The sequence below is a fragment of the Fusarium flagelliforme genome, assembly GCF_020744385.1.
Source record: "Fusarium flagelliforme strain FIESC 12 MPI-CAGE-AA-0113 chromosome Unknown B0J16scaffold_8, whole genome shotgun sequence".
Classification (NCBI taxonomy): Eukaryota; Fungi; Ascomycota; class Sordariomycetes; order Hypocreales; family Nectriaceae; genus Fusarium; species Fusarium flagelliforme.
The window spans coordinates 182656-205878 of NW_025763510.1; the positions used below are offsets into that span (position 1 = coordinate 182656).

A 23223-nucleotide genomic window follows, 5' to 3' on the forward strand; every position below is an offset into this window, starting at 1 on the left:
ATGGATGATAGAAATGATTCAAATTCAGGAGGGTTTATTCGTGGTCGAATGTAAGCCAGTATAAATCTTCAATGTAACACTCACTTGTTTGTAACACTCGCTTGTCATGTCCGTTGATAGAAGATATTTACTCTGCGTTCAATAGTGCTTTTTGACTTAACTATAGAGATCAATATTATTTGAACAGTCCGGATCTAGAAAGCGGCAAAAGAAGGCGTATAGATCTGGTTACATACATGTATCTATTTAAACATTTGAATCTTGGTTTTCGATATGTGATGCCGAGTAAATATGAGAAACTATCCAACCACTGTAAGTAGGCCACAGAAATTTGAATGAAATATCTGGTTCTCTGTAAATAGTATCTCCACTACCTGAGGAACGCCACCCTCACTTCTCCCCTAGGAAATAATGTAATCTCAGTGACCATTCGGGGTCGATTCTGCATGTACCTCTCTACAAGCTCGGGCTCGCCTGTTCTTCTGAGCCATGGATTTATTTGCTTTTCAACCGTCCCAACTTCATCCATCCGCAGCTCGAGTCGACTAAAACGTTGGAAAAGTCGGACCAAAGTATAGCTCATCTCTACCAACACCAGCTGCTGGCCGAGGCAAAAGCGAGGGCCGCCGTGAAATGGTACAAATGCCCATGGTTTTGGGAACCAATTGTTCCACCTTTCCGGACACCATTCATCAGCCGGAGGGAAACCCTCCGGGACAGAGGAATATGCCTCTGGATTTATATCTGAATTTTAGACAGTTAGACCTTGTTGAACTGAAGAAACTGAAATGGGTATACTGACGCAAAAGGTGATTGGAATAGATAATACCTGTTCCTTTGAGTACGCCGATAGGATCGTTCCCAAGTGGTCCTCCACCTCGGGGCAGTGAGGTATCCTTCAGACAAGCGCGAGTGTTGAGTGGAACTGGAGGATAGAGGCGAAGTGTTTCGTTAACGATGTTGGACAGTATTTTCATATCCTTCAGAGTCTTGTATCCGGGTTCACTGTTGAGACCGATTTGGTCGTCGATTTCCCGACGCAGATCCCTGACGACATCCGGGTGCCGTGCCAACTCGTAGAGCATCCAGGTGAACGCCATGGCTGTATTATCACGGCCGGCAAACAATGCGGTAATTAGTTCGTCACGCAGGAAGCGGCGGTCAGTGGAAACCTCGGCGGACGCGCGAAGTAAGTTGAAGCCGGGGTCTTTCTTGTGAGGTGTTTCTCCAGCTTCTTCCGCTTTGATTTGGTTGACGGTGTCCATGATGATCGGGTCCATGAAGGATTCAATGTAGTCCAGATCTGCCTGATACCGGCTTCTCGGCACGAGAAACTTGAAAGGCTTCGATCTCTCCCTCTGTATCTTCCAGTGTCGGAGTCGCTCAAAGCTCTCTGCAAACCTGTTCAAAGGCCTCTTCAGTGTATCAAGACCTACACCGAGCGTGAAGTCAGCCGAGACATCCAAAGTAAACCTAAGAAACAGGTCTTTTATCTCCACTGTTTGACCGTCTGTATCCAGTAGTGGAAGAAGATCTTGCACATGGCGTTCGAAGCACTCCAGGTCACTGATGCGCTCTCGATGAAAGACTGGCCGAAGTCGTGTTCGGGCTTCATGCCAGGCCTGACCATCTGAATTGAAGATGCCTAATTCCCAAAGGCTTATTAACGGATGCCACTAATCATAAGTAGCAATAGATGAGCGTAGAACATACTGTGCCCGAGCATGTCAACCCAGTCGTCTCTGAACTTCTTCCCCTTCCCGAAATCATCGAACTGTGTTGCGAGTATCGCCTTTACGTTTTCTTGATCCGCCGTGATGATAATTCTTTGGCCTGCGATTGTAGCCTCGGCAGTGTAAGGACTCTCATGACTTTTACATAAACGCATAAAAGTGTCGTTCCAGAATTTAAGAGTCTCATCGCTGGTCACGGCGCTGCGGAAATCAACAAGGAATGACAGGCCTGCACCGCCTTGTCAGTAGCTCATCAAAGTGCATAAGGACGTGTATCAGTTCTTCTTCTTGTGCTGTGCATACCTAATGGAAGCCATCCTCCATACTGGGGTGCTCGACCTCCGTGTTGTTTGATTTTGGCTTCGTTACGAACATGAACAACATAGCCACGTGCCAGCAACAGCCCTGCCACAACAAAAAAGAGCCATAACCAAGGTGGGTTGTAAAATAGGCGAATTGCACCTGAGAAAGTCGTGGAAAACATATCTTCAATACACTACTCACACCATTCAGATGAAGTACGGTCTGTCACAAACGGGGAAATGACCATATAGATAGACCCAAGGTTAGCTTCCCCCTTCTAGATGGCCAACTGATCCGAGGATTCATGCTGCCTCACAATGTTCGGAAATAATCTACCGGTCAAATGTCATCCAATTCCTAAGATTGGACCGTCTGGGTGCAAGTCGGATGCAGAAATGTGGCACTTAGTCGGTGTTAGTCGGTGCCGGTCGATGATTGGATCAAAATACGAAGAGCCATGGTGCACATGGATGTGTCCAGTCCAGCCTGTGAGCAATCTGGGAGGTAATTTCTTTTTTGTGGATTTCAAGTATGTAGGGGGAAGTGACTTCTTGATACTGTATAGCAAGTGGTGGCTTTGTATTTGTCTAGTGGTGGTAACTGCAGATTTACATAAAGTGCGTGTATTATATGTATCTTTATGAAACTTCGCTCCTTACGACAACCCTGCCACAACCCTGCCACATGCACAGCCCCTTATTACGGCAGCCAACAAGTACCCAAGGCGCCAGAAACATCTCTGTTAGCATTGTGGCTTTGGCTTCTGGTTTCTGCCAAAACATTCAAATGAGTAAAGGATGCATCAAGGTTTCCAATACTGAGTAGAATTGAGGTCTGACTAAATGTCTTTATTGACAGACAAAACTTAAAAGAAGAGTCGTGCCAAATATTAACTATAGAAAGGGAGCTCATTCATGTCAAGCCAAGCCGGGGTAGTGCGGTGCGGTGCGCTGTTCCCTGACAGCTGGGATGACTCTCATTGGATCTTCGGGTCCCATTCGTTCTTACTTGTCGGCTGGGAACACTGCCCTGCCGGCCTTCTTACTTGCCTCTAGGGCAGTAGAGAGTGCGAATTGCGTCGAAACTCCGTCGATGCGGTGAACGCTGTTGATGTTCTTCACCAGAGTGATCTGGTAGCAGGTCGCGGAGCCTTGACGGGAGGAGATGGTGGCTGATGCGAGGAAATACTTCCAGATCTGGGCATCTTATTAGTTGCAGATGCTACGACGGAAAACATTCAACTGACCTTGAACCATCTCAGTTCGTACTTGGCTGTAACGTCGGCTTCGTTCGCCAGCCAGTTCCGGTACCAACGCCAAATTGTGGCCGAGTAGTGAACGCCAATGGTGTCCACGCTGAGCATTGTTAGCATGTGTTGGATTAATTAACAGAGGCCCGCGGCTCACCTTTTGACTTCCCAACCAGCCCTTTCGCAAAACCCGATGTAATACGCAAGTGGTGTAGATGCGTCTGCGCCTGGGAAAACATATTTGTTCATGAACAAGCCCCAAACCAGATCCTCATACTGCCAAGCTTGTCGGATGCCTGCGATCTGGAGGTGCATGACGCCGTCATCCTCCAGCATATCGCGACACTGTCGAAGAAAGTTAGTAATTTTGAAAATGCCGACATGCTCGGCCATCTCCAGGCAAGTAATCTTGTCGTATTTGGCCTTAGGCATGTCGCGATAGTCCATGCAGTGAATTTGAGAGTCCGATACGCCAGCTCTGCGCAGGGTCTCGTTCCCCCACTTAGTTTGGTTACGCCCGAGAGTGATGCCCGTCACTTTTGCGCCATAGTTGACACTAGCAAACTTGGCAAGCGTACCCCAACCGCAACCAATATCCAACAGGGTTTCGCCAGGCTTTAGGCCAATCTTTTCGCACACGATGGCAAGCTTGTTGTCCTGTAGCTGTTCGAGGGACTCCTCCTTGGTCACATCGGAGATGATGCCGGATGTATAGACCATTCGCGGACCCAAAAACCAAGCGTAGAAGTCATCACCACGATCATAGTGGTCTCGAACTTGATCTTCATCCTGAGATCGGCTATGGATGAGGACGTCAGTAGCAAAGTTGACAATGATGTATCGAAATAGCTCCCATGTGAAACGGAAAGACGCCCAATCATGGCGGTACTCAAGCACTTCGAGGACGTCGCCGTTGAAGTCTGCGTCACCGTCGAAATATTTGCGCATGAACGTCTCCATCGGAACCTTGTCCCGTCCTCGGTACTTGACCCGATCTTCTTCCTTACGAAACGTCACGTAGTGTTCCACAGGAAGACCTGGGCACTTGACTCGATCGTTCGTGCGCGGGGCTGTGGCAGAGGCGACGGTCCAGAAGGTGATCAGAATCGGAAGAGTGGTGATGAGGGCGAAGAACACCGTGGTCTTGAACCCGCCACCGAATTTCCATGCCGTGCACGTCGGGACAAGAATCAAGAGGGAAATTAAGAGCCCGTTTGAGAAGGTCTCGTTACCAGGGCCATCGGCGGGCAGTGGAGGGTTATTGATCGCGGGAGACTTGAATAAATGAGCATCTAACCAGGAAGGGATACCATGACGGACATTGTACTTACTGTTGTGATTTTGACGCCGCAGTCATGATCAATCTTGAGTGTCGGGGGCGCAGCCTTGGGCGTGGCCTTGAATGGGAAGTCTGGACCTATCTCGTCCATGATGGGATTGTGCTCGGAACCCATGCCGACGATGGAATCTTTTAGATTGTAGCTGGGAAGCAAATAGCAGGAGGATGTGAGCTTGCAAGGAGACCTACTAGTGTAGGAAGGCTTGATGTCTCTTGTAGGTGGTTGATGTTGGTGGAAGGAAGAAGGAAAAAACCCGGATGGAAGCAAGTGAGACAGTGCACTTTGTGCCCAGCCGAAACCCAATATTAGGGCAAGGTTAGGGGAAAAAAAGGCCCCGTGTGAACACCGGAGTGATGGTGCTTGAAAAGTGTAATTCAAGATGGAAATCTTATTATCAGGAGCTTGGAAGGAGGGAAGACAAGCTTTCGAATTTAATGTTTTTCGCCAGAGGAAAAGGATAACCGACAAGTGTGCGTGTGCGTGAGCGTAATATTAACCCTAAGGCCCTTCGTGTAGGCTCCCAATACTGTGTATCTGTGCAACCAACAAAGTACAGGTCTCAGAAATATGAACAGGGACAAGGGGCCGTGCCATTTGCCTGCAGGAAAGCCACGGTGGTCACGAGTGGTGTTGGTGGCGCTTGTCATTCAGAACATCTGATGTCGAGCATGTACGACGTATTACGGAAGGCGGTCTACCACTGAATCCCAACCGTGTCTTGGCGGTTGGTTGACTGTTATAGACACCCAACCAACTGGCTTGGCACGAAACCTTGATCCATCCCCTCAATTGTCATTGTCAGATGTAAAACAAGACCACTCATGCATTGCTTTAAGTATGTTGGTGGCGTGTGGTGGGATCAGGTTCGGGCTCCGACTCAGACTGTGACACACAGGTAGTGTAGAGCTTCGGTTTGCAACATCTCCACAACTTAAGTAACTCTCAGTGGCGGTTTACACTTTGAACCTCGTCCCCTTACAGGATCTCTATTTACCCCGCCTCCACATTACTAAACTTAAGTTAACTCAAGGAGAACCAACCCCCTGGCAACGGGCTAGAAGATCAGGTCAATGACGTGATCAGGGCCTTCAACGCCGAGGTTCTGGCCGGTATGACCGCAGAATAGTCATAACCTTTGCGCACAGCGTACGGCGTTTCGGGCGTGGGGAAATTGGGAAGGTTTGGTGGAAAAAATAAAGTTAGAGTAGGCGGGCCGAAGCCAAAGGCTGACTTTGGTCAGTGTATTCAATTAAATCAGATCATGTAATGTAATCTTCCATCAATAGTATCATCTGTGGGTCATCTGTGGGCCATCTAATTATATGATCGGTCGATCTTTACAGTAGGTCAGATTGACGAATTATATAATCAAGAGACCGAGGGGTTCAGTACTAGGGGAGTTTTGTTTCCCCCTGAGTCAACTTGATTAAATAGGACAGATTCTAGGGGGGGTAAGATAAGCTTGAGAATACGCGTAAGCTTAGCTCGGATTAGGGAAGGCGACTTATTACGGCCCGTGCCGTAGATAGTGTCAGAGCTTTACTACCGCATCAGGTGGGTCGAAATAAAAGCGAGACGATTCTGGGTGAGGTCACAAGCTATTGGTGTCTCGATTATTATTCGGACCACCTGCGCATCAACTCACTTAGCTCTCGTTGACCAAGGCGCCACCAACCCAAAGGTTGCATCAACTCACGAAGTTCGGTATGAACTGTGTAGTCAAGCCACCAGAATAACGCTATCCTATTGGCCATAGAGCTCGGTCATAAGCCGGGCATAAAGAGACAGCGCCTTCCCGTAGAGGGCTGCTCTTTCTAGCCACTGATAACTGCATAAAGCCTGCATAAGTGGGCACTTGGCATCCGCAGTTCATAGCGAATGTCATAAGTTGATACGGGTATTGCTGGAAAGAGGGTGGGGGCGATGCTCGTTACTGAGGTCGGGCTGTTGGTAGCAAGAGGGCAACCCTTGTCACTTTGTGGAACTCCCAGCCGGCCGAATCAGTTGGAGCGTCGCAGCTGCTTTCTTACTGCAGATATGCAACGTATTGCAAGCAGCGTATCGTAAAAGATTACTGTGCAAGATTTCCCGTATTCCCCAGAGTTTTCTGCAGCCAGGCGCTATCAAGCTGCGCCATTTAAAGTGCCCGGCCCATCATATCCTGCGAAACAAGAAATATCAGTACATTGAGACCTCAGCAGGCAACAATAAGGATTCTGCAAAGGTTAAGTTGAATGCTGAAGGGAAACCCTTTTACGTGTTTACATCATGTCGACTCGCAAGTCAACCGAGTTTCGAAGGTGGACCCCCGAGGAAGACCATGTGCTCAGTGAACAGGTTTCCAAATACACAGGCAAGTACACAAACACATGAACTATACCATGATGTGTCATTTAACGTCCCCTTGCTGCAGGAATCATCAATTGGGTTGCAATAGCCCAGCTTCATAGAGGCCGAAGTAACAAGGACTGTAGGAACCGATGGACGAAGATAAAACGCAATTGGAACCGAGGAGCCTGGACGAGTGATGAAAACAAACGACTGCTTGATGCTATAGCTACTCATGGTTACAGGTACAGTTTCTTTCACGTTGCCTTTATGTGTCCGTGCAGTCAACCCCGTACTAACACAATACCCAGCTGGACTTCTGTGTCCGAGGCTGTTGGCAATCGAAGCCCTGACCGTATGCCCCCTTTTTCGTTTAGTTTCTTTGTCCTGATGAAGGGGGAAATTGACTTTATAAAAATTTCTCAGAATGTGCCAAGCATTGGACAAGCTCGCTTGATCCCGATTTAAGTCGTGAAGAATGGACCGATCCAGAGGTATGCCAACCAACTTTCTAAAATTTCGTGGCGTCTAGCAACTCAATTAGCATATCCTCACAGGATCGCATTTTAATGGATGCTGTTCATCTCCATGGTCGGTCCTGGAAACAAATTACCGGGCAGTATTTTCCGAAAAGATCGACTCTTGAAATTGCAAACAGGTAAGTAACTAGTTGCAAATCAGACCGGGCACTAACCAGGGCTGCGAGATAGATACAGCCTGAATATCCGGAAACTGGAGCAATCTCATTCATTTGCTTTTAACATTTCCGAGGCTCTTGATGACAGCAGCACACTAGGCGAAGTTGGCCATACCTACACTCAAGGAAACACATTCTCGTCTTCGTTGAGTGCGAGTTGCGTTGCCGAAGTAGAGTCAAATGGCTCGACGCGGGACTATATCCAGTTTCCAACGTACCTCAGTCCATCAGACAGTTCCATTTCAGCCTCAATGAACTGGGATACCGACTTCATCCCGTCTGACATTGCCCTTGGAAATCTCGACTTCCACTCCTTCGATCCTTTAGATCACTCACACAGCCTTATTTACGACGAGTCTACAGTTGAGAAAGATAGTCCTTCCAGTGTGGCAGAAACCATTTCAGCTTCGTCCAAATCTGATTCAGAGCGTACTGAGTGTCAAAGTATAACATGCAGCTCAGATAATGGCACTTCGAAACAGCCAGTCCGGATACAAAAGACATCATTCGTGATGGAGAATCTAGACTCTGCCACTCGAAATGAGATTTTGGACATATTGTGTAGAAGAAAGGTTTCTACAACAATCGATGTATCATAGTGATAAAGTCTTTTAGGTACTATGTCCTTATCCTCTATATGGGATTAGGGCAGTCATTTCAGCACATACTCCCGGTCCAAATGAACAAGCAATGATGTTTTCCCTCATGTCCCCCATCTTCCTCAACCTATCGAGAACAATAAGCACAGTCGGACCAGCCGAGTTTCCTTTGTTCTCAAATACATCGAATGACGCTCTCATCTGTCCGTCTTGGAGGTTTAAGTTTTCTTTCACTTCATCCAAAACGGTCAGACCAGCTGGGTGCATTATCCAGTCAAAATCTGTTGCCACCAGCTTCTGTTCATCTTTTGGAAGTTGCCATGCGTTCCTAGCGATCAACCTTTCAAAAAGAGGAACGACGGCACTCTTTATTATTACCGGCAAGTTTGGACTCATGAACGACCGAAAGCCTAGACCCAAGCATGTCAATACCCTGATTGCTATGAAGGTTTACAAAGCAAATAATACTTACCTAGGGGATCTACAAGACAATTTTCGTCTGATTGAGTCCCAGGTATCACGCTGTTTTCCCAGTCAAGGACTGTGTATACTGCATTTTTGTTGACCTCGAGGCCCAGTGAATTGCAAATGACAAAGGCAGCTGAAGCATCTGAGAATAATGCCATCGATGCCCTGGTTTCCTCGGGGTTTTCTGAAATCATTTTCAGATCGCAGCGGATGTTCGTGCTGGTTACATCACAAGTAAATCCCAAGACACAGGCTGGGCGACCCCTCAGCGTGGCGTCATTGGCGATGGTAGCGGCCGTGCGAATAGTAGCCAAACCTCCTGCGCACCCTATACCGCTTAGCAACATTCGCTGAGCCTCAGGACGGATACCCAAGCGTTCATTGACAAGCAGGTCGTAGCCTGGGCTGCCAGCGTTTGTGCCTGTTGCAGCCACTGTGTGAGTGATCTGTGATACTTTCCCTTTCCACTCAGCAATGGCCTTCTTGCAGGCCCTGGCGGCCAGGTCGACTGCTCGAGTGCGAAAGACGCTGTCAAGCTCCGAGATTGTTGGAGGCTCCGAGCGGTTGAAAAGAGGGTCGTCTCGGGAAATAATATTGGGGCGTCCTTTGATCCCCGTGTTTTGGTTGACTTGTAAGAGTTTCCTTACGCTGGGATGGAGGGATCATCGAGTCAGCCATTAGTCCCCTGGGGACACGATAGAAAGTAGGAACGCCTACGCAGGGGTTTTTGTATCGCAAAATTTAGCTAAATATTCTTCGATATCCTCGAATCCATTGATATATGGTGGATAGTGATGGCCTAAACCGACGATGTAGACGCTGGCCTGGTCAGTTCCCATTTTACTACCTTGACTACAGTCCTTCTTCACTGATTACGAAAAGACTGATGCGCATTGGACGACGAGAGAGCCGGAAATTGGTGGTCTGATAGAACGCCGCAACCAAAGTGGTTCGCTTATAATAAAGAGTACTGCTATTTGTATTTCCGAGTCGGCAGCCCAGTGAAAGCTCCATGGCCCACTTCTCCAGTAGGTAAGATTGCCCTCGTCCGCTTTAGTGAGCTTATGCGACTGACACCGACTAAAGAACCGATTGAGTGTGTTTCGCCACAGTCCACAACGCTGTCTTGCATCAGTGTCAACTGAATTCTGCTGTACTTGTCTTCGATTTCGCTTGTGAATCACATCCCTAGTCGGTTCTTCGGACGGAATGCGACTGTGTACATTCGATGAAATGATTGTGCCAAGAGGCCTAAATTCAGTCTTTTTCCACGAGACTGATATATCTGGAGAATCACTGGACCAGAATAGTAGTCGACATACCATTCCAAGGCTTGAACACATGATGAGCACCAAAGTGACCAAGGACCAAACCAACGGTCACACCAACGGTCATACCAACGGGTATACCAACGGGTATACTGATCACTATTCAAATGGTGGTCCAGCGACAAATGGACAAGCCAGTGAGCGTTTTGGAAGCGATCCCATAGATCAAAAAGATGTACACGAACCCATTGCCATCATTGGCATGGGTATGCGACTCCCTGGAGGCGTCCATAACGCCGAGGCATACTGGGACCTCCTGGTCAATGGCAAGGATGGCCGATGCCAGGTACCTAAGGACCGCTACAACATCGATACATGGTACGGTCCCGGACGCGTGACACACATGGGCACCAAGTATGGACACTTCCTAGAGGAGCTCAACCTAGCCAACATCGATCCCAACTTCTGGTCCTTTACGAAACAGGAGGCTGAGCTGCTGGATCCACAGCAACGTCTCTTTCTTGAAGTCGTCTACGAAGCTTTCGAGAACTCAGGCACCACCAAGTGGAGGGGCAAGGATGTGGGTGTCTATGTGGGTGCCCTGGGTGATGACTGGGGCGAAATGGAGATGCAGGACGGGCAAGACTTGAACCCAACGCGAACATATGTCTACGGCGATTACATCATCGCAAACAGAGCCTCGTACGAGTTTGATCTCAAGGGTCCCAGGTATGCACACCAACCCCATGCAGAGCCCTTTTGGTTTTGATTCCTCTAATCAACGTTATATAGCATGGTGGTTCGGACAGCATGCTCTTCCTCTATGATAGCTCTCCATCTGGCCTGTCAGGACATTCTCAGCGGAGACTGCGCTGACGGTGCCATTGTTGGCGGCATCAACCTCATCATTACGCCACGAACTACTGTGGCGTTGACTGAACAGGGTGTTCTTTCAGAAGATGGCCGTTGCAAAACCTTTGATGCTGACGCTGATGGCTATGCCCGTGGAGAGGGTGTCTCTGCCATCTACATCAAGAAACTGTCGGATGCAGTTCGTGACCGAGACCCCATAAGAGCCGTCATTCGATCAACGTGTGCCGCTGCCGATGGAAAGACCGCTGGCTTCACACTGCCGAACCCGGAAAGCCATGAGAAATTGATGAGACGAGGGCATCGATTGGCAGGCATTTCCGATTTTTCCAAGACGGCCATGGTGGAATGCCACGGAACTGGAACCGCAGTAAGTGAACCAATAAGTGAAGAAGGATAAAGACTAACCGAAATTTCAACACAGGTCGGCGATCCCCGTGAAGTAAGCGCCGTGGCTAACGTATGGGGAGACCACGGCATCTACATTGGATCGGTAAGTCAAGAATAACAAAAGTCTCGAGTTCATCTGTTTACACTGAATAAGGTCAAACCGAATATCGGCCACGGTGAAGGTGCATCTGGATTGTCGAGCATCATCAAGATGACTTTGGCGCTCGAGAATAAGACCATACCACCCAACATCAACTTCAAGACCCCTAACCCAAAAAGTAATGTGTTTCATGTCTTGGGTTAAGAAGAGTACTAACAACTCCAGTCCCATGGGAGGAAGCGAAACTCAAGGTTCCACTAAAAGCTACATCGTGGCCAACTGACAAACTGGAAAGAGTTGCTGTCAACAGCTTCGGAATCGGAGGTGCCAACGCCCATGTAAGTCAAAAACAACAGTGATGTGCATCAACTTGAACTCGGTGTATCTGACAACATACTGGTATATAGGTTATACTAGAATCTGCTGCCTCTTTTGGGTTAGGACAGAAGCCCGAGTCTAAATTGCAGGGTTTAGGCGATGAAGACTTTGGATGGCAACTTTTTACCTTCTCTGCTAAGCATCCCAAAGCCTTAGAGATGTCTGCACAAAGGCACGAAGAGTACCTGACAGCACATCCAGACTCTCTCAGCAACATGGCGTACACATTGAACAACAAACGGGCAGTGCACTCGCATCGTGCTTTCTGCGTCACAGACGGATTGGATTCCTTCGAAATATCGAAAATTGTCAAGCCGGCCCTCGGGTCCAAGTGTGACCTTGTCTTCGTCTTTACGGGACAGGGGGCCCAATGGGCCGGAATGGGTCTTGAGCTTCTCAGAACCGATGGAATTTTCAAGGATACGGTCGACTACCTTGACGCTGAGCTATCACGGCTATCGGATGGCCCAAACTGGAACATGCGAGGTATGTATCGACCATCTTGGCGTTAAATATTCACCTACTGATTCTTTTCTTCTCGTTACCAGATGAAATTCTTGCCACCGAGAAGACCAGCCGTTTATCGGAAGCGGAAATTTCTCAGCCCTGCTGCACAGCAATCCAGATTGCACTCGTGGAACTGCTCCGGAGCTGGGGTATTTCACCTGACGCTGTTGTGGGCCATTCGTCTGGTGAAATCGCTGCCGCATACGCCTGCGGCGCCATTTCGGCCCAAGATGCAATCCGTGTCGCCTACTATCGAGGAAACTCCACCATTGCGCTGAAGTCTATTCGCAAAGGTGGTATGGCAGCCATAGGTCTTGGCCGGGAAGATGTCGAGCAGTACCTTCAGCCTGGGGTTACCATCGGCTGCGATAACTCACCAGCTAGTGTCACATTGACGGGCGATGCCGATGTTCTGGAAAGGGTCATGGAAACCATCCGTACCTCCGATCCGTCCGTTTTGGTCCGGCCTCTTCGCGTCGAATGTGCTTATCACTCGGGTGAGTACCTTTCTATGGGGGTTTTTGAGTTGAGAAAAAGTCACTAACGGATCGTGTACCCAGAGCACATGAAGCTTGTTGCCCAAGATTACGCTGCCCGTCTTGGAACCGTCAACGCAAGCCAACCCAAAGTTCCTTTCTACTCCTCGGTGACCAGAGGAATCAACAGTGACCTATCGACCTCATACTGGACAGAGAACCTAGTGTCTCCTGTTTTGTTCAAAGGTGCCATTCAGACTGCGCTCCAGTCTCACGATAACCTCACGTTTGTGGAAATCGGGCCTCATTCGGCTCTCGCGGGACCTATTAGACAGACCATTCAAAGCGAGATCAAGTCGAATGCTGGATACATCTCAACGCTTGTACGCAAAAAAGACGCCCATCTGTCAATCCTCAGCACTGCGGGCAATCTTTGGCTGGCCGGCACCCCTCATCTTGACTTGAGCGCCGTGAACCTTCACGGCAGGCCTGAAGGGGGGGAGTTGTTGACCGACCTCCCCACATACTCGTGGAACTACGATGGCGAGTATTGGTTGGAAAATCGCCTATCCCGAGACTGGCGTTTTCGCAAATTCGACCATCACGAACTGCTTGGTGCTCGGGTGCTCGAGAGTGCAGACGCTGGACCCGCATGGCGCTGCAAGTTACGAGTCCAAGATGCCCCGTGGCTCAGTGACCACGACATATTGGGTGACATCATCTTTCCTGGCGCAGCCTACCTCTGCATGGCCGGTGAAGCGATCAAACAGCTTCGTCTAGGATCTCACGACTACTCTCTGAGACGCGTTACGCTGGCTTCAGCGCTCGTCTTACATGGCGATCCTGTCGAGCTGGTTACAACATTGACGCCCGTTCGCCTGACCAACGCAGCTGACTCGGATTGGTATAGCTTCACCATCTCGTCTTTTACTCCCAATACCAACACATGGACCAAGCACGTCTCGGGCCAAGTCAGGTCTGGGCGAACATCTGTTCCCGACACTCCAAAGATCGAGCCCCTCCCTCGCAAAGTTCCCACTTCAGTCATGTACAACGTTTGGCGTCGATTTGGTATGAACTACGGCGGAAGATTTCGCGGTTTGGATGACATCAGCGCGCATACCACCGAGAAGAGAGCCGTGGGCACCATTTACGAGAAATGTCTCCCCGAAGAGGGCGAGCTGTATTCTATTCACCCGGCTAGTATCGACGCTGCCTTCCATCTTTCCAATGTCTGCCTATGCCATGGGCTTGGCAGGAACTTCAGGACGCCTTCGGTTCCCAAGTATATTGAAGAAATGTACGTGGGCACACCCGAGGGACCCATACGGGTGGTTGGAGATGCCGCTAATAAGGGTCGTGGCGGGTCAATGAGTAACCTGGTGGGCGTTTCCAATGGGAAAGTTGTTCTCAGCTGGACAGGTCTCGAACTTTCACCGCTAAGTGATGGCTCCGATGTCGTCGACGACGATCCACACGCTGCAGCCGTACTTGAATGGAAGACCGATGCTGACTTCATTGATGCTACACGACTCTTGCGATCATTGAAGAAGGATCCTGATGATGAGCAACATAGACTGGTCGATACTATGGGTCTGGCATGCATCATTGAGTCCAGGCACCAGCTCGCCGGACTCGAAACAAGCCAATGGCATCTTGTCAAGTTTCGTGATTGGATGGACATCCCCTACTCAGAAGCGGTCGAGGGGCGATACCCCCACGTCCCCAACTGCGTCGAAATCGCAACCATGAGCTCTGAGGAGAGACAAAAGCTCATTCGGGACTACCTCGCAGCCTCTGAGGGCACTGAAGCTGAAGCAGTGGCTATTTCCCTATATCGCATCTTTGACAATAGCGTGCGCTTTTTCACTGGCGAAGCCGACCCGCTCGAGGTGCTCATGGCCGACAACATCTTGATGCGCATGTATGACTTCACCAACAACGCTGATCATCTTCATTTCCTTACTCTGCTCGGCCACAAGAAGCCCACCATGCGAGTTTTAGAGATTGGCGCTGGGACAGGCGGCACCACCGCCACAATTCTTCCCGCCCTGAGATCCGACCAGGGAGAGCGCATGTATGGCACCTATGTGTACAGTGACATATCAGCTGGGTTCTTTATGGGGGCCAAGGAGCGCTTTCGTGACTACCAGGCCATCGAGTACTCGGTGCTTGATATTACCCAAGACCCGATCAGCCAAGGATTCGAGGAGGGTTCATTCGACCTCATTGTGTCCTCCAACTGTCTGCACGCCACTCCTGATCTCGCCAAAACTTTGTCCAATGTACGGAGGCTCCTTCATCCCGAAGGTCGGTTGTTCCTCATGGAACTCAGTCCCGAGTCATCCAAATCGGTCAACTATGTCATGGGGCCGCTGATCGGCTGGTGGCTCAGCGAGGACGGTCGGGAGAACGAGCCATACGTCAGTGCTGGAATATGGCACGAGAAGCTTTTGCAGGCAGGTTTCTCCGGTGTTGAGGCATATGCTTTCGATGGCAACATGAGCAACAGTATCATCGCCAGACCCGTTCAGCCTCCCTGTGAACAGCTGAAAAGAGTAAGCATCATCGCCAATGACTTAGACCACCCCGCAGTTGCAGAAGTCACCAAATATCTACAAGAAATAGGCCTAGACTTGGACCTTTTCCCCCTCGGTCAAGTGCTCACCCCAGGACAACCTGCAGTCTTCCTGATGGATTTGGAAGCGCCATTTCTCGCCAATATCACCGAAGAGCAGTTCAACTCCTTCAAACGCACTCTTTTCTCGGTTCAGGACGTCCCCCTTTGCTGGGTCACTGGGGCCTGCCAGATCGGTTGCAAGAACCCCGACTACGCGCTCGTCAACGGAATGGCCAGGAGTATCCGCCAAGAGACCGGTATTGATTTGGTGACGTTCGAATTGGAGGTATTCGATGGAAGTGCATGGAGAGCACTGTCTGACCTTCTCGAGACGTTCCCGTCGCGAGTGACAGACGGCGAGGTTGATACTGACTTTGAGTCGGAGTACGCCTTCCATGCCGGCACGATCCAGGTCGGCCGAATGCACTGGATAAATGTCAACAGCGAACTTCAAGACAAAAGACCCGAAGTCCGAATGGAGACTCTGGTCATCGACAAGCCTGGAATCATTAAAACCCTTCACTGGAAACAGAAGACGTCGCCGGTCTTGAAGGCGGAGGACTGGGTACAGGTGGACACTCGAGCAGTCGGGCTCAACTTCAAGGTAACAGACACCCAGCGAAGCCATCGCAAGGTACATCGTTTCTGACTTTCAAAATAGGACGTCTTGATTGCCATGGGCATTGTCGAGGCCACCAATGACGGTTTGGCTGCCGACGACTTTGGTTTCGAGGGCGCTGGCGTTGTTACTCGGGTTGGATCCGGTGTCCAGCACCTTGTTGTTGGCGATCGGGTTGCTTTCAGTTCCACGGGCTGCTTTTCTACGTCACAGACCATGCCTGAGATCTATTGCACCAAGATTCACGAGTCTCTGACTTTTGAAGAGGCGGCGACGATGCCATGCGTCTTTGGCACCGCCATGTATGGATTGGTGGACCTGGCGAGGTTGGAGGCAGAACAGGTAAGATTTGATGTCTCTATGCCTCAAACAGACACTAACTAAATACAGTCTGTCTTGATTCATTCGGCTTGTGGTGGAGTTGGACAAGCCGCCATTCAGATAGCCAAGATGATCGGAGCAGAGGTTCGCACTCCTTCCACATCAAATGATTTCTAAAAAGACAGCTTGCTAACCTTTTGGGCTTCAGGTCTTCTGTACTGTGGGCAGTGAGGAGAAGATCGAGTACCTGACGAGTGTTTTCGGTATTCCCAGAGACCACATCTTCAACTCCAGAGACAGTTCTTTCCGGCAGGGGATCCTGAAAGCAACTTACAGCCGAGGTGTCGATGTGGTTCTCAACTCGCTCTCGGGGGAGCTGCTTCACGAATCGTGGAATTGCGTTGCCAAGTTTGGCACAATGGTCGAAATCGGAAAGAGGGACTTCATCGGCAAGGCTGAGTTGGCGATGGACCGCTTCGAGAATAATCGAACATTCGTGGGCCTCGACCACACAGAGCTTTGGGCGCACAAACCTAAGGTGGCAAGCAGAGTCTTGAACAAGATCATGGAGCTTTGCGGGCAAGGAAAACTTGGGCCCATCGTACCGATCAAGACATTTGAGGCCGCAAGAGTTGAGGAGGCGTTCCGGTACATGCAAAAGGGCCAGCATATAGGCAAGATCGTCGTCACGGTCCCGGAGAGCCGAGCAACCCATACGCTCGAAGCAGAACCGGCGCGCCGAGAGTTGATTCTTCGAGATGACCGGACCTACGTGTTTGCAGGTGGACTGGGTGGACTGGGCCAGTCGATTGCTACGTATCTGGCAGAAAAGGGAGCGCGCCATCTCCTATTCTTCTCCAGGTCGGCCACCCAGTTTGCCGAATCCAACCCGGCCTTCTTTGAGGAGCTGGAAAGTTTGGGTTGCTCGACCCAAGTCGTTAGTGGGAACATTAACAACCGGGCGGACGTTGAGAAGGCCGTGGCCTCAGCCACTAACCCCGTCGCCGGAGTCTTGCAGGCTGCCATGGTTTTACAGGTATGATGCAACCAAGTTTTTAACCCTAAACCTCTCGGAGCTAAATTTTGACCCCGACACAGGATGCAAACTTTGTCGACATGACGTTCGATGCATGGCAGACAGCAGTCCTTCCCAAGGTGCTGGGCACGCGGAACTTTGAGGAGGCGTTGAAGAAGCAAGAGGAGCCGCTTGACTTCTTTTTCCTCTTCAGTTCCGTGTCAGGAACAGCGGGACAAATCGGGCAAGCCAATTACGCAGCAGGCAACACATTCATGGATGCCTACGTCCAGTATCGACATGGTCAAGGCCTGGCTTGCTCAACTCTGGCAATCGGCATCATGGAAGACGTTGGTTTCCTTGCCAGAGAGAGACACCTTCTTGAGGCGTTGCGCGCCACATCTCTGCACTTCTTGCATGAACAGGACCTCCTCGACTCTTTGGAGCTTATGTTGGGTCCACGAGCTTCTCTCGCAAACAGCACCTCTGACAGGAGCACAACTGCCGCAGAGAAGCCTGACGAATACACCAGGCTCACCAGGGGTTACATCAACGACAGCCATGTCGTCGTTGGCCTGCGCTCAAAGCTGCCCCTCCTCTCGCCCATGAACCGCACGGGCTGGAAGAAGAGCCCACGTTTGCTGGTGTACCGCAACATAGAAAACCAGGCCGAGATCAAATCCGGCCCCGCAACAGACGGTGGCCTGAAAGAGTTCCTGTCGTCGTGTGGGAAGACGCCGGAGTTGCTCGAAGCTGATGCCACAGCTGACTTCCTGGCCCATGAGATTGGGACCACTCTGTTCAACTTCATGATGCGAAGCGACGAGGAGCCCGACCTGACGGTGCCGCTGGCGAGCGCCGGTGTCGATTCGCTTGTTAGCATCGAGCTGAGGAACTGGTTCAGACAAAAGGTGGGAGTGCCCTTCACAGTGGTGGAGATCGTGGGCGCTGCTAGCATTGCTGATTTGGGGAAGATGACGGCCGAGAAGCTGGCTGAGAAGCATAAGCGATAGTTATAATCGAACTGACGCTAGGCATTGTGTATTAAACTTAATAAATTACATCTACTGTTACACTTACTATTAGTTCGTTAGTTGGATTAGATGATATTGCGAATAGCTTCATGTAGATGTGTTGTTATTGTTGTTAACTATTCCTATGCGTGAGCTGGTCTGGGGTAGTCTGCTTACGCAATGTATATTATCTCTAGAAGGTACAATAAGATAAGATAAGGGACTCGCCAGCAAATTGGGTCTAGCGTTAATGCCTGAGGCCGGAGGCGCCTGGTTGGTGCAATACTGCTAGCTCCACTTATGTTAATAACTACGCGACAGGATACAGCTAGATGGTGCTGTAGAGTAGGTTTTGCTTTGATACCTGTGTTTATTCCTAGTTTCATAATCCAGAATAAAGTATTTATTTATACCTATTATCTTAACTTAATAACTCTATCAGAAATACTAACACCCTTGCTTTCAATAGTCTAGTTATCTGTTCTTGCGATGTATACCTTCTAACCTTTAGATCTTATATTTGCAACAACATTATCTTGCAGCCAAAACGTAGATGTATCGGTCTGAACATCGTGCTTGAAACATGTGATTATATGGATACCATGAATAGTAGTTAAAAGGCCCGACAGGTATTTTCGTATGGCGCCTATACGATTGTTAAAACTCGTGCGAGTCAATTGTGAATGACTCGCCTGATGAAATACAGTTGACCCTGATTCCATACTGGCCGAGCTCTCCAGCCAAAGGACAGAGTACTAGAAAGTAGAAGCCACTCATAAAACTGCCTAGCTCGCTGAGGTTGAAGACAAATAAAATCCTGCGTCGGGGTTTAATCCCTTAAGGCCGGAGGTCGCAGTTGAAGCCGCTTGATATGTAACCATAAATGCTACTAGTGCTAGTCCTAAAATGGATAACCGAGAGCCTAATCCACTTTCCCCGCGGTTTCGAACTGGTTTACCAGCCAATGGCATATCTACAATTCTACCTCGGCACAGAAGGAGTAAATCAACCGGACTACAATAATAAAGTAACAATAGAAACAACGACTGTTTTTGTGGTATTCGTATAGTGTATTTGAGACTATTTTCAATCCAAGTAAAGATACATCAATTTGTACCTCGGATTTGTGCTGATAATGTCAACATCAAAGCTTCCAACAACGATGTATGCTTGGAGAAAACATCGAGGAAGCCCAAAGCCAGTAGGTGAGAATCGCTAAATATAGACACCTGTTCCTGACATAATTGAGGTTTGCGAACAAGTACCTATTCCCAGTCTCACTTCTAATGGAGTTCTTTGCAAAATGCTCGCATCCGGTGGTACGACCAATTTCTCCCCGAGCGTGGATCCAAAATTAATCGTCATCAGTTTGTCGGAGTGATCATTCGCTGCTCACTATAGACAAGCAACCTTCTTGGTTTGAAGAGAAATATATTCTGGTATGGCCACGATACACATACATACGACCGTCGCTGATCATGTAGGGACACGAAGGCTGTGGCCAGGTCATTAAATTAGGCAGCGCGGTGCGGACTAATAAGATCAAAGTGGTAAGGCTAGAACCCCAAGCCATGAATATGAGCGCTGATGATGTCCCTAGGGTGACATTGTAGCTCTTCATGCAGTCCCCGGCTGCGGAGAAGACAATTGCCCAGAATGTTCCCACGATTTGTCACAACTATGTGAACGAGGACACCACTCCGGGATTGGCCAGGATGGCTTTTATGCGCCCTATGCAGTGGTAGATATACGGGGTGTAGTAAAGGTTCCCGAGGGTAAGTATTTGAGCACATGACCGATAGCTTTGTGACTGAGATCTTGTTAGGCGTCACCCCAGCGGAAGCCTCTGTAGCTACAGATGCTGTGAGTACTGCATACCACGCCATCATGAGAAGAGGAGAAGTCAAAAAGAAAGAGACTGTTTTTCTTTTTGGTCTAGGCGGCCTTGGGTTCAATGCTCTTCAGATACTGTTGTACATTGGAGCTAGAGTAATCATTTCGGATATACGACAAGACCTTCTGGATGAAGCAAAACATCTGGGCATTCCGTCTAGCGATATTGTTCCGGTTGAAACATTTCCTCAAGACTTTATCCTAGAAAATGGCCTTTCGGGTAAGATCGATACCGTTTTGGATTTTGTTGGCACTCATCAAACATTTGAAGATGCTCAACACATTGGTGAGTTTATCCTTTTGACTTCATGACTTCGATTAACAGATTCAGTTCGCCGTGGTGGCAAGCTACTTTGCATCGGAAGCCTTGATACAGAAAATACCATTCACATGAAGATTGGCACAAGAAAGAGGCTATCCTTCATCTTTTCTTACGGCGCCCAAGTGGAAGACCTAAAGCAAGTTCTTGACCTCATTGCAGCTGGGCATATCAGGCCTCGTGTTGAGACACGGAACATCCCGGAATTTGAGCAAGTTCTGGAAGAGCTGGTAGAAGGCAAGATTAAGTCACGGGTTGCCTTACTTCATGAATAGCATGATCTAATAGATAGAGGCCATGGTAAATATGTTGTTCTCATCCATTCACACTTGCACTTGCTGGCAAACTCGTTCCAACGGCTGCAGTAGTTCCAGCATCTACAGGCAAGATGGCTCCCGTGATCCACCTAGCATGATTACTTGCCAGAAACACAACAGCACAAGCCGCATCCCATCCTGTACCCTCTGTTCCCAGTAAACTCCGTGCCTTTCTCGCTTCTCTGGCCTCGTCCGTCATTCCTTTCGCATACATCATTGGGGTATAAAGCATCTAGAAATGTTAGCGGTATCGTAGTTTCTGGGCCCAATACACTTACTCCAGGACAAACGCAGTTGACTCTAATACCATCTGGGGCGTGATGCGCTGCCATGGCTCGTGTCATGTTGACAACCGCGCCTTTGGCAGTCGGGTACAAAAGATGTGGTGTTCCGCCCTTGAGGCCAGCCACGCTCCCCATGTTGACTATAGATCCCTTGATCTCCCCAGCATTAGTCATCATGGCTGGTATAGCGTACTTTGCCATCAAAACCATGCTCGACACATTGATATCGAGACCTGTTGCCCAACTAGCCATGTCCACGTCAATAGCTGTTCCTGACGCCCCTGCTATTCCGACATTGTTGACAAGTATGTCCAGTTGCCCGAATTTATCAAGCGCTAATGCAACAGCCTTTTCGCAGTCACTTGCAACTGTGACATCTCCTTGCGCTGGAATTGCATTCTTTCGATCTGATCTTTTATTGGCCATTTCAGCTGTTTTGGTTGCCCACTCCAGATTCATGTCAAGACATATCACGCTGCAACCCTCATCCGCCAGCATGATTGAGATCGCCCGACCATTGCCGATGCCATCTCCAAAACAACCGGCGCCAGTGACGATGGCGACTTTGTTTTTTAGTGATCGAGAAGGAGGATCGATTGGTATTCCAGACGCCATGATGTTAAAATTTGTCTGAGTATTGCTAGAGTCGATAAAGTAGTAGATACTGTTGAAAATTAATGTTCATACCGTTTTGCTAACATATTGTATACTGTCTGTAGTTTATGGCAATTCTCGGGATTGAATGCAGCGGCTATCCCAATTAGGCATTCCCGGACCCAACCCCGACCTCAGCCATGCGGTTGAGCCGAGGCACAGCTAGTGTGATTGCGCAATGGACCAACTAACAGTTGCGTTGCTGATTGGAAAGCCGGCATCAGAGGACATCACACGTTTATGGAAACACCTCTGCACCATTCAACCTAAAAAACCATCAACAATCATCATGTGCGACTTCTCCGAATACGGCGGCAAATCGGTAGAATGGCTTGCAGTCGAAGAAAGCCTACCTTCTCCTCCTGTTTTCGCGGATATTTACGAGCAACAGAAGGTAGTCAACCAAGGCCGTGAGGAGATCTCGGCCAGGGACATGAAAAAACTGGCTTCATCTATCAGACTAACAGATCATGAGATTGTGGCAAGAGATGGGACTATTCTGGAGGCACGCAGTTATAGACCAGTAGATGCCGAGGCAAACGCTCGTCTTGCTGTTTACATCCACCTTCATGGAGGAGGTTATTTATTCGGTTCTTTATCGTCAGAAGATGCGACATCTACGCGAATTGCCCTCGGTGCTGGAGCAGTAGTTTTCAATGTCAACTACCGTCACACACCTGATGCAGTATATCCCACAGCCTGGAACGACGTTGAGGATGCTTTCTACTGGGTACACAACCACATCGATAAGCTTCTTGGTAATCCTGATCAGGTACTGGTAGGGGGTATCTCAGCTGGTGCTCAACTTGCAGCCGCTTTAGCTCTGAAACAAAACGTGTCGTCTCCTGACATACATCCAAACCCCAAGATCGCTGGACAAATCCTCATGATTCCCGCATTGGTTCAATCGGAACATTATCAGTCTCAGCTCAAACAGATGAAAGACCCCTCCTTGTCCTCGTACATCGAGAACGCACATGCTCCTATCCTTTCCCAGAAGGTCATTGAGTTTTTCACTGGACTACTGAAGTTTCCGCTCTCTGCTTCTGACGATGCCAATCTTCGGTTGAACACGGGAAATGCCACAGTCTCTCAAGTAAAGGGATTGCCACCTACGGTACTGGGTATTTGTGGACTTGATCCGTTGAGAGACGAAGGCTTGCTTTATGGAAAGAAACTAGCTGAGGCAGGGTAAGATCGTCATTAATAGCTTCGTTGACCAATTTCTAATAAGTCTTGTTTCAGGGTCCCTACGGATATCCACGTTTTCAAGGGCTTGCCTCATGGCTTTCGGCGCTATGGGGAGCAGATAAGTGAGTCAAAGCGATGGGACAAAGTCATGGAAGATGGAATCAAATGGGCAATCTCGAACCCTGAGCCTTCTTTGAAATTCGAAGTCAAAACGTCTTAGTACCAATTTAACCAGATTTATTCAACTACTTATCGAACTAGACTTAAAACA

At 49.1% G+C, this 23223-nt stretch overlaps 8 protein-coding genes across 8 annotated transcripts; 4 read left to right on the forward strand and 4 right to left on the reverse strand.

Annotated features, from left to right (window-relative positions):
• Positions 1-370: 370 nt before the first annotated feature.
• B0J16DRAFT_358463 (cytochrome P450) lies at positions 371-2283 on the reverse strand (the record flags this gene model as incomplete). Its single annotated transcript, XM_046129591.1, has 5 exons — positions 371-744; positions 803-1645; positions 1714-1962; positions 2037-2138; positions 2238-2283. 5 exons carry the CDS (start codon positions 2281-2283, stop codon positions 371-373), a joined length of 1614 nt encoding a protein of 537 aa, XP_045977522.1.
• Positions 2284-2994: 711 nt separating this feature from the next.
• Positions 2995-4739, reverse strand: B0J16DRAFT_405494 (S-adenosyl-L-methionine-dependent methyltransferase; the record flags this gene model as incomplete). The annotated part of the gene is made up of 4 exons (XM_046132891.1): positions 2995-3232; positions 3283-3391; positions 3443-4560; positions 4617-4739. The coding sequence occupies 4 exons, from the start codon at positions 4737-4739 to the stop codon at positions 3041-3043; spliced, it is 1542 nt and encodes a 513-aa protein (XP_045977523.1). The 3' UTR covers positions 2995-3040.
• Positions 4740-6893: 2154 nt separating this feature from the next.
• On the forward strand, positions 6894-8249 carry B0J16DRAFT_324685 (uncharacterized protein; the record flags this gene model as incomplete). Its single annotated transcript, XM_046125844.1, has 6 exons — positions 6894-6982; positions 7100-7198; positions 7265-7308; positions 7380-7447; positions 7511-7611; positions 7670-8249. The coding sequence occupies 6 exons, from the start codon at positions 6894-6896 to the stop codon at positions 8247-8249; spliced, it is 981 nt and encodes a 326-aa protein (XP_045977524.1).
• A 27-nt stretch (positions 8250-8276) lies between these two features.
• Positions 8277-9556, reverse strand: B0J16DRAFT_389072 (thiolase-like protein; the record flags this gene model as incomplete). Its single annotated transcript, XM_046131790.1, has 3 exons — positions 8277-8659; positions 8722-9365; positions 9435-9556. 3 exons carry the CDS (start codon positions 9554-9556, stop codon positions 8277-8279), a joined length of 1149 nt encoding a protein of 382 aa, XP_045977525.1.
• Positions 9557-10205: 649 nt separating this feature from the next.
• On the forward strand, positions 10206-18282 carry B0J16DRAFT_405498 (beta-ketoacyl synthase domain-containing protein; the record flags this gene model as incomplete). The annotated part of the gene is made up of 11 exons (XM_046132892.1): positions 10206-10714; positions 10778-11225; positions 11280-11348; positions 11400-11537; positions 11753-12209; positions 12272-12727; positions 12791-15930; positions 15988-16287; positions 16336-16410; positions 16475-17302; positions 17365-18282. Coding segments are annotated over 11 exons (7338 nt in total), but the record flags the coding sequence as incomplete, so codon positions are not given.
• Positions 18283-19303: 1021 nt separating this feature from the next.
• On the forward strand, positions 19304-21019 carry B0J16DRAFT_188126 (chaperonin 10-like protein). Its single transcript, XM_046122742.1, has 7 exons — positions 19304-19495; positions 19544-19613; positions 19663-19733; positions 19779-19844; positions 19895-20069; positions 20120-20473; positions 20519-21019. Exons 1-7 carry the CDS (start codon positions 19430-19432, stop codon positions 20779-20781), a joined length of 1065 nt encoding a protein of 354 aa, XP_045977527.1. The 5' UTR covers positions 19304-19429; the 3' UTR covers positions 20782-21019.
• On the reverse strand, positions 20802-21830 carry B0J16DRAFT_188124 (uncharacterized protein). Its single transcript, XM_046122741.1, has 2 exons — positions 21102-21830; positions 20802-21055 (listed from the first exon to the last, which is right to left on the reverse strand). Exons 1-2 carry the CDS (start codon positions 21720-21722, stop codon positions 20822-20824), a joined length of 855 nt encoding a protein of 284 aa, XP_045977528.1. The 5' UTR covers positions 21723-21830; the 3' UTR covers positions 20802-20821.
• A 220-nt stretch (positions 21831-22050) lies between these two features.
• Positions 22051-23172, forward strand: B0J16DRAFT_276335 (Alpha/Beta hydrolase protein; the record flags this gene model as incomplete). Its single annotated transcript, XM_046123739.1, has 2 exons — positions 22051-22952; positions 23007-23172. 2 exons carry the CDS (start codon positions 22051-22053, stop codon positions 23170-23172), a joined length of 1068 nt encoding a protein of 355 aa, XP_045977529.1.
• Between the last annotated feature and the right edge of the window lie 51 nt (positions 23173-23223).

Coding starts and splice junctions, on each gene's coding strand:
- B0J16DRAFT_188126 (XM_046122742.1), top strand. CDS start 19,430: ATGTCAACATCAAAGCTTCCAACAACGATGTATGCTTGGAGAAAACAT. Junction 19,496..19,543: donor ATCGAGGAAGCCCAAAGCCA/GTAGGTGAGAAT, acceptor GACATAATTGAG/GTTTGCGAACAAGTACCTAT. Junction 19,845..19,894: donor GGACTAATAAGATCAAAGTG/GTAAGGCTAGAA, acceptor TGATGTCCCTAG/GGTGACATTGTAGCTCTTCA.
- B0J16DRAFT_188124 (XM_046122741.1), bottom strand. CDS start 21,722: ATGGCGTCTGGAATACCAATCGATCCTCCTTCTCGATCACTAAAAAAC. Junction 21,056..21,101: donor TCAACTGCGTTTGTCCTGGA/GTAAGTGTATTG, acceptor TAACATTTCTAG/ATGCTTTATACCCCAATGAT.